At 43.7% G+C, this 12,022-nt stretch overlaps 1 protein-coding gene across 1 annotated transcript in view; it reads left to right on the plus strand.

Annotated features, from left to right (window-relative positions):
• The window catches only part of LOC109227761 (protein WEAK CHLOROPLAST MOVEMENT UNDER BLUE LIGHT 1-like), a 14,381-nt gene continuing 2,603 nt past the window's right edge, over positions 245-12,022 (plus strand). The window contains exon 1 of the mRNA XM_019392957.1: positions 245-401. Coding sequence (XP_019248502.1) covers positions 245-401 — 157 coding nt within the window. The remainder of the gene's footprint in view (positions 402-12,022) is intronic.

Below are 12,022 nucleotides of genomic sequence, written 5' to 3' on the forward strand. Positions count from 1 at the left end.
TGTTTTGGGGAAGAAATGGTCTTGGAAAAATCGCCTCTAAGGTTTTAGGTTTTGAAAATTTGAAGAATGAGTGAAAAATCCCGTCCAAATATCATTTTGATCAGTTGCAAGTGTTGCATTTGCGACCCGGGTTGCGCAAATGCGAGCCCTACAAATGCGAGCCCCGCAAATGTGAAGAACCTATCGCAAATGCGAAGGTCTTCCCATTCCTGCTTGCATCAAAAATGCGAAGAAAATCTCGCAAATGCGAGCTGACCCTTTCCGCAACTGCGATAATGTGATCGCAAATGCGATCACTGCCTTCCCCCGTCCCAGTTCGCAAATGCGAAACTGTGTTCGTAAATGCGAAAATTATAAGGCCCAGTTATTCTTCGCAAATGCGAAAAATAGCTCGCAAATGCGTAACCTGCTGGAGTCGCAATTGCGATGCCTGATCTCGCATTTGCGAGATCAGAGGCCTACACCAGATATTGTAACACCAACTATGCTCTAAGTCCTATTTTCACTCCGTAGCCTATCCGAAACTCACCCGAGCCCTCGGGGCTCCAAACCAAACATACACACAAGTCTTAAAAAATCATACGAACTTTCTCACGCGATCAAATCGCCAAAATAACACCTAGAACTACAAATTTAGCACCAAATCAAATGAAATTTTAAAGAAAACTTTGAAACTTCTAATTTCTCAACCAGACGTCTAAATCACGTCAAACCAATTCCGTTTTTCGTCAAATTTCACAAAAAGTCATAAATGTGATATTGGACCCATACTGAGTTCCGAAATCAAAATACGAACCCGATATCCAAAAAGTCAAACCTTGGTCAAACACTTCCATTCCAATAAGCCTTTAACATTCAAATTTTAACAAAGGCCGATATCTCAGGCTAGGGACTTCCGATTTTGATTCCGGACATACGCCCAAGTCTCAAATCACGATACGAACCCATCGGGACCGTCAAAACACAAATCTGGGTCCGTTTACATAAAACGTTGACCGAAGTCAACTCATATGAAGTTTTTAGGCAAAATTTTTTATTTTTATCAACTTTTAACATAATAACAATACAGAAACACGCCGGACTGTGCACGCAAATCGAGAAGGGTAAAAATGAGATTTTTAAGGCTTAAAAGCGCATAATTAAGTTCTAAAACACAAGATGACCTTTTGGGTCATCACAGATTTACAAAATTTTCACTAGGGTCTCCTTTGTAAACTAAGCTAAAACCCAAAATATATTTGAAGTCTCGACTATTCACAACCTTTTGTACTTGAGTATCTCGTATCTTCTTCACCTTTACCTTACTTACCTTTCAATCTCGCATCGTATCTTCTGTTTCTTTCATAACCTCCCTTCCACATAGGTGGAAATTACGCCTTAAAGCTCTACTATGATACCTGCACCTCTGATGCATACAAATTCTAGCGAAAACTTCATACTGACTTCTTACGACTCAGCTCTATGGCACGATCTGGAAACAAAAGAAGGATAACATTTCCTATATGCCCTATAGCCTCTCAATTATAAATGTGGCGCGCAACACCCATAAGTGAGACTCTACTAGGCACGACTTTGCAGACTCCCTAGCACATGACCTGCTCTGATACCACTTTGTCACGCCCCAAACCTGGAGAGGCATGGCTAGCACCCGGTGCTGAACCGGCCCGAGCGAACCACTCTGTAGCTCTTTTTTTTGTAACTATCACGGGCCAACATGGCCACAACTCGTAATGTATAACTATAAGTGGGTGAACGTTGTATCAATGAACCATGCTTTGTAAAACATAAATATATATGGGCCGTCAAGGCCTCTAACATACTTTACAAAATAAACCTCTGTCTACAAAGCCTCTAAGATTATTCGACATCAAATAGGACAGGGCCCCTGCCTAACAATAAATATGTAGCAAAACTCCGACACAATGACTTATAGACTCGGCTGCACTCTGAATGAAGTGGAGTCTTATCGATCCATCGCTGAATGCTAACCTCGTCTACTATGAGGGCTCGTCAAGCTGATTACCTATACCTACAGGCATGAATGCAGCATCCACAAGAATCACTTGAACCTTTGAAATGCTACCGTATATGCATACTTATTATACTTATATGTATATATAACCTCTTTGGAACTATTATCCATATCGATGCATGACTACCCAACTGATTAGTGGTAACTGCCCGACCGGCCGTAGCCCGGTGGTAGATGCATGACTGCCGAACCGGACGTAGCACGGTGGTAAATAAAGATGCATGTCTGCCCAACCGGCCGTAGGACGGTGGTAAATAAAGATGTATGTCTGCCCAACCGGCCGTAGTATGGTGGTAAATAAATATGCATGACTGCTCAACCGGCTGTAGCACGGTGGTAAATGAATATGCATGAATGCCCAACCAGCCGTAGCACGGTGGTAAATAAATATGCATGGCTGCCCAACAGGCCGTAGCACGATGGTAAATGTATGAAGATGCTTGTATCACTATATTATAAACATTAACATCTTTATCTAATACCTTAATAGAGACTTAGGAACATACTTAGAGATGCTTGAGTATCTCTTTACATGAATGAATAACATAGACATCCATAACTACTAAGAGTAGAACCACTTATGGAATAACATTACGTTTATGTATCGTTACTTGGATTATGCCAAAAGAAGAAAGGGTTAGCCTAAACATACCTTGGCCGATTCTCTTGACAATCCCTCTAACACACGACAATCGCGACAAAATACGTGACGACAAGATCGAAGTAGGGAAGAATCCATATGATATTCTTGAGAAAGATTGCATCGTACTTTTCTTAGAATCGCAAATCTCACATTGCTATAGTACTAAGTAGTCTTGTATGAATTTTTGTTGAAGAAAATCATGTTGCTATCATAAAATCTTGTATGAATTGCTGAACCTTTTCATTATATTGTAGAGATAATGTAAGCAATTAGAGAGGTCTTTAACCCTTTGGGTGTGGGCCCCACTTATGTGGTCTCTTAGCCACCAAAAATATTGTAAATGTGCCGCCTTTCACATGGATTAAGAGTCATATTTACCTAAGGTCCTTGGCTTCAACGTGGAGGCTCATTAATCTTGTCCAAGTATCTTAATTAATTAGTTAATCTCCCACTAAAATCAATAATTACCTAATTATACACATAATTAAGAATTATCTCAAATTACTTAAAATACGCATCACTTTTAACACACTTTATATATCTTACCATCATGGTCATGTGGTATCTTGTATGGCACTAGTCCATAATACCGGGTATTATAGGTTGGTCCATATTTTATCCCAAATTGACAACTTCAACGAAGCTCATTTTCTTCGATTCGCTTACCCTTTCACCTTCACGAATTTACTTATCACTTGTTTGAAATAGGAAAAATACTTATAACCTTGAAACTATTCGATCATATTTGGACTATTTCCCAAGAAAGAGCATGATTAGTAATTAGGCATCCAATAAGTCAAGCATTTGTGATGATTTAGCATGATAAGGATTAGAGAGCTTGGTCAAACTGCGCTACGAATTCGTACGGAGATCATGGAACCCAATTCTATAAGAAGAGTTTACCCAACATACCTCGCTTGAGCTTTCCTTTGATTTATACAACATTCTGAAACTTCTAGCGACATTAATCTATTAGAGATTTGACAAAATTGTACCATAATTAGGAAGGGGTTCATGTGTTAAGCTCATTTAGGCTATTTGTCAAACACTAGGGGTGCAACTTTGATTGTTGGGTCCTATGATGGTGATTCTTCACCCCACAACAAACCCCACATTAATAGGTCACCCATATATGTTCTGCACCCTCCCTACCACCTTCATTGTGTGTAACGACCCGACCGGTCGTTTTTAGAATTCACGCCCTGATCCCCTATTAACTGCTTCCTCTAAGTTCATTTCTGCTATTTTTGTTTGTTGGGACGTTCGGTGTTGAGTTTCGGGGCACTTAGTCCCTAAATGAGAGCTTAAGTGTTGAAAAGTGGTCCGTAGTCAGAACTGTGTGAAGACGGCCTCGGAATGGAAATCCGATGGTTCCGTTAGCTCCGTTAGGTGATTTCGGGGTTGGATGCGTGTTCGGAATGCATTTTGGAGGTTCCTAGCTAATTTAGGCTTGAAATGCCGAAGTTTGAATTTTTGAAGTTTCCAGTCCGATAGTGAGTTTATGATCCGAGGGCCGGAATGGAATTCCGGAAGTTGTAGTAGCTCCGTCATGCCATTTGGGACGTATGTGCAAAATTTCAGGTCATTCGGACGTGTTTTGGTTAGGTTTTTGATAGAAAGCGTATTTTGATGAAATTTGAAGTTCTTAGGCTCAAATCCTTGTTTAATTCGAGTTTCCGACATCGTTTTAGGTGGTTTAAGGATTGGTACAAGTTTGAATGGTGTTATAGGACATGTCCGTAGGTTTGGTTGAGGTCCCGGGGGCCTCGGGTGTATTTCGGATGGGCTACGGGTCATTTCCCCTTGCTTTTGAACTGCTGTTGCTGCTTCTGGTACTCCTTCTTCGCGTTCGCGATATGGCCTTCGCGTTCGCGAAGGCTTATCTTGGCCACCTGAAAAATCCTTCTTCGCGTTCGCGTTTAGAGCCTCGCATTTGCGAAGCTCTACCTCTCCCTTCACCGCGTTCGCGTCTACCATCCCGTGTTCGCGTAGTTATGCTGTCTCACCCTTCGCGTTCGCGTACAGATTCACGCGTTCGCGAAGGGCAGTCCTTGGGCCTTCAAATTCTTCTTCTTCGCATTCGCGGACGCGTTGTCGCGTTCGCGATGAGTAACTGAACACCTTCACTTATCCTTCTTCGCGAACGCGATGCTTCTTCCGTGTTCGCGATGACCAATTTTCTGGGCAGACAGATTATATTCCAATTTCGAGGGTTTCACCATTGTTATCACATTTTTGACTTCTAGAGCTCGGCTCTTGGCGACTTTTGAAGGGATTTTCACCTGGGCGACTTGGGTAAGTGCTTCTCACTCGATTTAGACCAATTTTCATGAATCTCCTCTTAATTTCCTCCTTTAATTTCAGATTTTTAATGAAAAATGGGTAGAACTTCATAGACCGAATTATTGAGTTTTAAGGGGGTGTTTGACCTCCGATTTGGGAGAATTTTATATGGTTAGACTCGTGGAAGGACGAGGGTTCTGAAAATGTAAAAATTATCCAATTCCGAGACGTTGAGGGGCGTTTTGGTCATTTAGCCTAATTTCACGCTTTAGCCTTGAATTAAATAGTAGAATCAGTTGCTTGAGATGTTATTTACAATGTGTAATTTAATTGAATAGATTTGGGCCATTTGGAGTCGAGTACTCGTGGCAAGTACGCGGTTGCTAGTTGATTTTAGCCGGTTCGAGGTAAGTATCTTGCCTAACCTTGTGTGGGGGACTTCCCCTTAGGATTTGAGTCTTCTTTGTTGATTGTATTCCTTGTACGCGAGGTGACGAGTGCCTGCTAGGATTTATTTGTGGAAAATTGCCCTTTTTAGGCTCTTAGATCCTTGTAGTCACCGAATATAAAGTTGTTCTTGATACGATTGAGTTCCCTGTTATTAGCTTCACCTTTACATGTCTTACTTGGAAATTATTTGCCCCTTTTTGGCTTATTCTTGTCGCCTAATTGACTTTTACTTGTTTCACTGTAGACATTACCCTTCTATAGTCACATTATCATTCCTAACTGCCTGTCTTTATTTGGAAAGCATTATTTCTATCTCTCATGTAATTAATTGGTCTTAATTGGAAAGAAGTTAGATATCCTATATTCAGTTGATATTTCCTTAATTGTAATTATTTGATTCATGTTAACTTCCTTGTTGTTGAACTTAGTATTATGGAATCATTGTTTCATATTATTTCTCCCTTGTTGAGTTTTTCTTATTGCGCTTAGTATTTCTCTGTTACGGTTATTCCTTGTGAGTTAGTTGTACCGTCTTTTGGTGAACGGAAATACCTGAGTTGATTCTCTTGCTTTGTTCCTATATATATTGTCATTTGTTTTGTTGTACTTGAGACTGTGATGAACGAGGTTTCTGCCGTGCGATTGTGAATATTGTGATGCACGAGGTTTCTGCCGTGCGATTGTTGATACTGTGATGCACGAGGTTTCTGCCGTGTGATTGTGAATATTGTGATGCATGAGGTTTCTGCCGTGCGGTTGTTGAAACTGTGATGCACGAGGTTTCTGCCGTGCGGTTGATTTTGAAAGGTTGCACGAGGTCTTTGCCGTGCTGTTATTGTTATTGATGTTTTGCACATGCGGCGTAATAAGGCGGGATATGTTATATGCTTATATGCGGGTTGCGCATGTGGCGGAATAAGGAGGGAACATTGTGATGCACGTGTGGCGAAATAAGGTGGTACCTATTATCTTATTATTTGCACACGTGGCGAAATAAGGCGGGCTATGTCAGGGGATGATTGTAGAGAATTGTGACGGCCTGTGGAGGCATTCCTATATGTTTAATAATGTGATTGTGGGTTGCTTACCGGTATGAGCTTTATCGCTTGGAAGTTGTGAGGAAACATCGTACGTGCGGTCCGTTCTCCTTTTCATGTTTACTAGCTGGTTAGAATTTTGTTAGAAACATTTGCACAAGCATACATGTAGCTGAACACTCCTATTAGAGGTGAATTCCTCCTGATTTTTCTAAGGGTGGAGGTACGCCCTCGTTTATCCATTATATTTGTGAGAGTGGCCCTAGTTAGCCAGTTAGTTGTCGGTATGACCATGAGATTGATGGGGCACAGGATGCCAATTGTTAGATTTCAGATGCTGGGTCTTCGCGAGTTGTGGCTTGTCCGAGACTTGGTAAAATTGTGGAAAGAGTTGGATATGAGTTATTGACTTGTTTCCCCCTTGCTGTGTTTCGACCTTAGGATTTGGATTGTGATTCTGCCGTCATTTCGTATCCTCATTTATTATATTCTCGTTGTTAGTTGTTGTATTTTTCCCTTATTGTGAATTGTAGCATTCTTGGTCATTCATGCAGTCTTTACATATTTATATGTCGTTTCCATTATTCCTATGATTATATTGTTTATTGACCGGTAGGTGCCTTGACTGTTCCTCGTCACTACTCCACCAAGGTTAGTCTTGATACTTACTGGGCACCGCCGTGGTGTGCTCATGCTACTCTTCTGCACATTTTTGTTGTGCAGATACAGGTACTCCCACTCAGTTCTGTAAGCCTTGGAAGGAGGCGTATCTGTAGAGACTTCGAGGTATATCTGCTACGTCCACAGACCGAGGAGTCCCTTTCCAGCTTTCTGTAATAAGTATAGCTCTTTCAGCATTTCTCCTTTGTATAGATATTCTTGAGTCAGAGCCTCTTATGTATCCCTTAGCTTGTGATGTGAGTTTTTGGGTTTTGGGAATGTTGTTAGCTTCGAGAATTGTTGTGGTATGTGCCGAGCGGCACCTTAAACACCATTTTATTTTACTAGTTCAGTTTTATTTATTTTCTTCTGCAATTATGGTTTATCTTCCGCATTATTAGGCTTACCTAGTCGTAGGGACTAGGTGCCGTCACGACATGTTCACGGAGGGCGAACTGGGGTCGTGACAAGTTGGTATCAGAGCTCTAGGTTCATAGGAGTCACAGTGCACAAGCCGGTTTGTTAGAGTCTCGTGGATCGGTACGGAGACGTCTGTACTTATCTGCGAGAGGCTGTGTAACCGTTAGGAAAATTCCACTTCATTTGGTTTCCCTGTCGTGCGAGATTTTTTACATCTACAATCCTAAACCTCTGTCTTCTACTCTCTCACAGATGGTGAGGACACGTACTACCCGAGGTGATCAGGCACCCGCGCCCCCTGCTGCAGCCGTCGGAGGTCGGGGCCGGGGTAGAGTTCAAGGACGCGCACGTGGTGCAGCGAGAGCACCTGCGCGAACTGCCGCCGAGGTACCACCAGCAGATCCAGCCGGAGCCCAGGCACCTGACACACCTACTGCTACTACTACTCCAGTCCTTCAGGAGACTTTGGCACAGTTCATGAGTATGTTCACCACTTTGGCTCAGGCAGGATTGCTTCCCCTTGCTGCCGCCACATCCCAGGCCGGGGGAGGAGCACAGACTCCCGCCGCCCGCACTCCTGAGCAGCGAGCGCATGTTGAGCAGGTCCCAGAGATTATTCCTGCGCCGCCTGCAGCACCAGTTCAGCCCAAGGGCATGGCAGCGGCTTCCGAGCAGGAGCAGATGAGACTAGAGAGGTTCAAGAAGTATAATCCTCCGGTGTTCACTGGATTAGCATCAGACGATGCCTTGGGGTTTCTTGATGAGTGTTACCGTATTCTCCGTACTATGGGTATCTCTGGATCGAGCGGGGTTTCTTTCACTACTTTCCATCTTCGAGGAGCCGCCTATGATTGGTGGCGCACCTATGAGTTAGACAGCCCAGACGAGGCAGCTTCACTGACTTGGACCCAGTTTTCAGATATATTTCTGAGAGAGTTTGTTCCTCAGAGCCTCAGGGATGCATGGCGCGCGGAGTTTGAGCATTTGCGCCAGGGTGCTATGACCGTCTCGGAGTATGCTGTCCGTTACACCAGTTTGGCTAGACATGCCTCGGCCTTGGTTTCTACTGTTCGCGAGAAGGTTCGCCGGTTCATTGAGGGGCTCATCCCTAGCATCAGGTCCAGCATGGCCCGTGAGTTGGAGATGGATATTCCGTATCAGTAGGTGGTGAATATTGCTAGGAGGATAGAGGGTATGCATGCTAGAGAGAGAGAGGGCAGGCAGGGTCATGAGAGAGAGAGCAGCCGAGATCAGGAGAGAGAGCTTGAGGAGGCGAGGAGGCCTCGTAGATCGGGGAGGTATACCGGTCCTTATTTTGGAGGCAGGGTGCGTCATGGTAGAGGTTTTGCGGGTCAGCCAGTTCAGTTTTCGCTTGAGGCTTTGCATGGTGACTCGGGTGCTCATAGGTCTCGGAGTACCTGTATCGCACAGTTCCCACTGCCTCGTCAGCAGAGAGGGTGCTTTGAGTGTAGAGATACTAGCCACATGATGAGAGATTGTCCCAGACTTCAGACCGGTGTGTCCCGGCGAGGTATTCAGGCAGGTAGAGGGCGCCCAAGAGGGGAAGGCCCGGCTCGTTGATGTATTTCATATGGTAGGCTTGAGGCTGATGCGCCAGTTGAATGTCATTCAGGTACGGGTTCGGTTTGTTATAGAGGGGCACTATCTGTAGTTCATCACAGTTCTGCTTATTGGGGTGAGTTCCCTTATTTGTTGTTCCATTTATGAGTGCGTTTCATGATTGTACTCTGTCTACGTGATTATTCTGTTGGGAGGTTCTATGAGTGATAGCCGTGTCTATCGTCCGTTCCTAGCTGTTGTCGAGAGTTATGAGGCTAGTAGTAAATTCATGTTGTCTGTTTCGGTACGTTTGATGTGATCTCTGAGTATTCTTGGTTACGAGCTGTGATTTCTATGCTCCACCGGTGTGGGAGCCAGCCTGTGTTGTAATTGTAGACAAAATTGATCTAGTGAGAGTCTTTAGATGGGTTGATGTGTGCCCTACTCGTCATTTCAGGTGATTTGATATGTTGAGACCGGGTGGTGTACTGCGGTGAGAAGTTATATTAGTATAAGATCATTGTGAGTCTTTTATATGCTTCCATTCTTTCTTGTTAGATGTTTTGTAGATTTGTGTTTTAGAAGAATTTGTGCTAGTTCGACTTGTTTGATAGTCCCCTTATATGTTTTCCCTTCCCATATTTGTTCATTTTGTTCTATGCTTCTTGAGTTTTAGCTTGTGGGGTGTGTACCCGTTGGTGTTGGCTGAGATTTTGTTATTCGGGTGTTTTGTTATGCGGTTTTCGTGGTTATTGTATCATCGCCAGTGTTGTGGAGGTTTGAAAAGAGTTTTTGATGAATATGAGGCTTATGGCCGGTACGGATTTGATCTCAGGCAAGTATTGCTATCAGAAATGATATTGTGGGCCTATGGGTGATGTGTCATGTTGTGTGGTTGTACCTTGTGTGTGTTGGCTTGTATTGAAATAGCTGGTTGAGACTGATGCCAGACATGGATTTAGGATCGGGTCTTTTGGAAACAGATGGAAGGTGAGAATTCTGGCTTGTAGGCCTATTGGTATTGCTAGAAAGGTTAAATTTCAGTTGAGATGGTGTCGTCAGGCTTAAGTGGATTGGGGTGACGTGGGATCACCCGCGGATATATGTTGGAAGTGCGCACTCAGTGACTTGAAGACTTCAGGTGTGTTCTCTATGCTTGTTCGAGGACGAACGAATGTTTAAGTGTGGGAGGATGTAACGACCCGACCGGTCGTTTTTAGAATTCACGCCCCGATCCCCTATTAACTGCTTCCTCTAAGTTCATTTCTGCTATTTTGGTTTGCTGGGAAGTTCGGTGTTGAGTTTCGGGGCATTTTGTCCCTAAATGAGAGCTTAAGTGTTGAAAAGTGGTCCGTAGTCAGAACTGTGTGAAGACGGCCTCGGAATAGAAATCCGATGGTTCCGTTAGCTCCGTTAGGTGATTTCGGGGTTGGGTGCGTGTTCGGAATGCATTTTGGAGGTTCCTAGCTGATTTAGGCTTGAAATGCCGAAGTTTGAATTTTTGAAGTTTCCGGTCCAATAGTGAGTTTTTGATCTGAGGGCCGGAATGGAATTCTGGAAGTTGCAGTAGCTCCGTCATGCCATTTGGGACGTGTGTGCAAAATTTCAGGTCATTCGGACGTGTTTTGGTTAGGTTTTTGATCGAAAGCGTGTTTTGATGAAATTTGAAGTTCTTAGGCTCAAATCCTTGTTTAATTCGAGTTTCCGGCATCGTTTTAGGTGGTTTAAGGATTGGTACAAGTTTGAATGGTGTTATAGGACATGTCCGTAGGTTTGGTTGAGGTCCCGGGGGCCTCGGGTGTATTTCGGATGGGCTACGGGTCATTTCCCCTTGCTTTTGAACTGCTGTTGCTGCTTCTGGTACTCCTTCTTCGCGTTCGCGATATGGCCTTCGCGTTCGCGAAGGCTTATCTTGGCCACCTGAAAAATCCTTCTTCGCGTTCGCGTTTAGAGCTTCGCGTTCGCGAAGCTCTACCTCTCCCTTCACCGCGTTCGCGTCTACCATCCCGCGTTCGCGTAGTTATGCTGTCTCACCCTTCGCGTTCGCGTACAGATTCACGCGTTCGCGAAGGGCAGTCCTTGGGCCTTCAAATTCTTCTTCTTCGCGTTCGCGGATGCATTGTCGCATTCGCGATGAGTAACTAAACACCTTCACTTATCCTTCTTCGCGAACGCGATGCTTCTTCCGCGTTCGCGATGACCAATTTTCTGGGCAGACAGATTAAATTCCAATTTCGAGGGTTTCACCATTGTTATCACATTTTTGACTTCTAGAGCTCGGTTCTTGGCGATTTTTGAAGGGATTTTCACCTGGGCGACTTGGGTAAGTGCTTCTCACTCGATTTAGACCAATTTCCATGAATCTCCTCTTAATTTCCTCCTTTAATTTCAGATTTTTAATGAAAAATGGGTAGAACTTCATAGACCGAATTATTGAGTTTTGAGGGGGTGTTTGACCTCCGATTTGGGAGATTTTTATATGGTTAGACTCGTTGAAGGACGAGGATTCTGAAAATATAAAAATTATCCGATTCCGAGATGTGCCTGAGGGGCGTTTTGGTCATTTTGCCTAATTTCACGCTTTAGCATAGTAGAATCAGTTGCTTGAGATGTTATTTACAATGTGTAATTTAATTGAATAGATTTGGGCCATTTGGAGTCGAGTACTCGTGGCAAGAACGTGGTTGCTAGTTGATTTTAGCCGGTTCGAGGTAAGTATCTTGCCTAACCTTGTGTGGGGGACTTCCCCTTAGGATTTGAGTCTTCTTTGTTGATTGTATTCCTTGTACGCGAGGTGACGAGTGCCTGCTAGGATTTATTTGTGGAAAATTGCCCTTTTTAGGCTCTTAGATCCTTGTAGTCACCGAATATAAAGTTGTTCTTGATACGATTGAGTTCCCTGTTATTAGCTTCACCTTTACATGTCTTACTTGGAAA

The sequence above is a fragment of the Nicotiana attenuata genome, chromosome 6 (assembly GCF_001879085.1).
Source record: "Nicotiana attenuata strain UT chromosome 6, NIATTr2, whole genome shotgun sequence".
NCBI lineage: Eukaryota > Viridiplantae > Streptophyta > Magnoliopsida > Solanales > Solanaceae > Nicotiana > Nicotiana attenuata.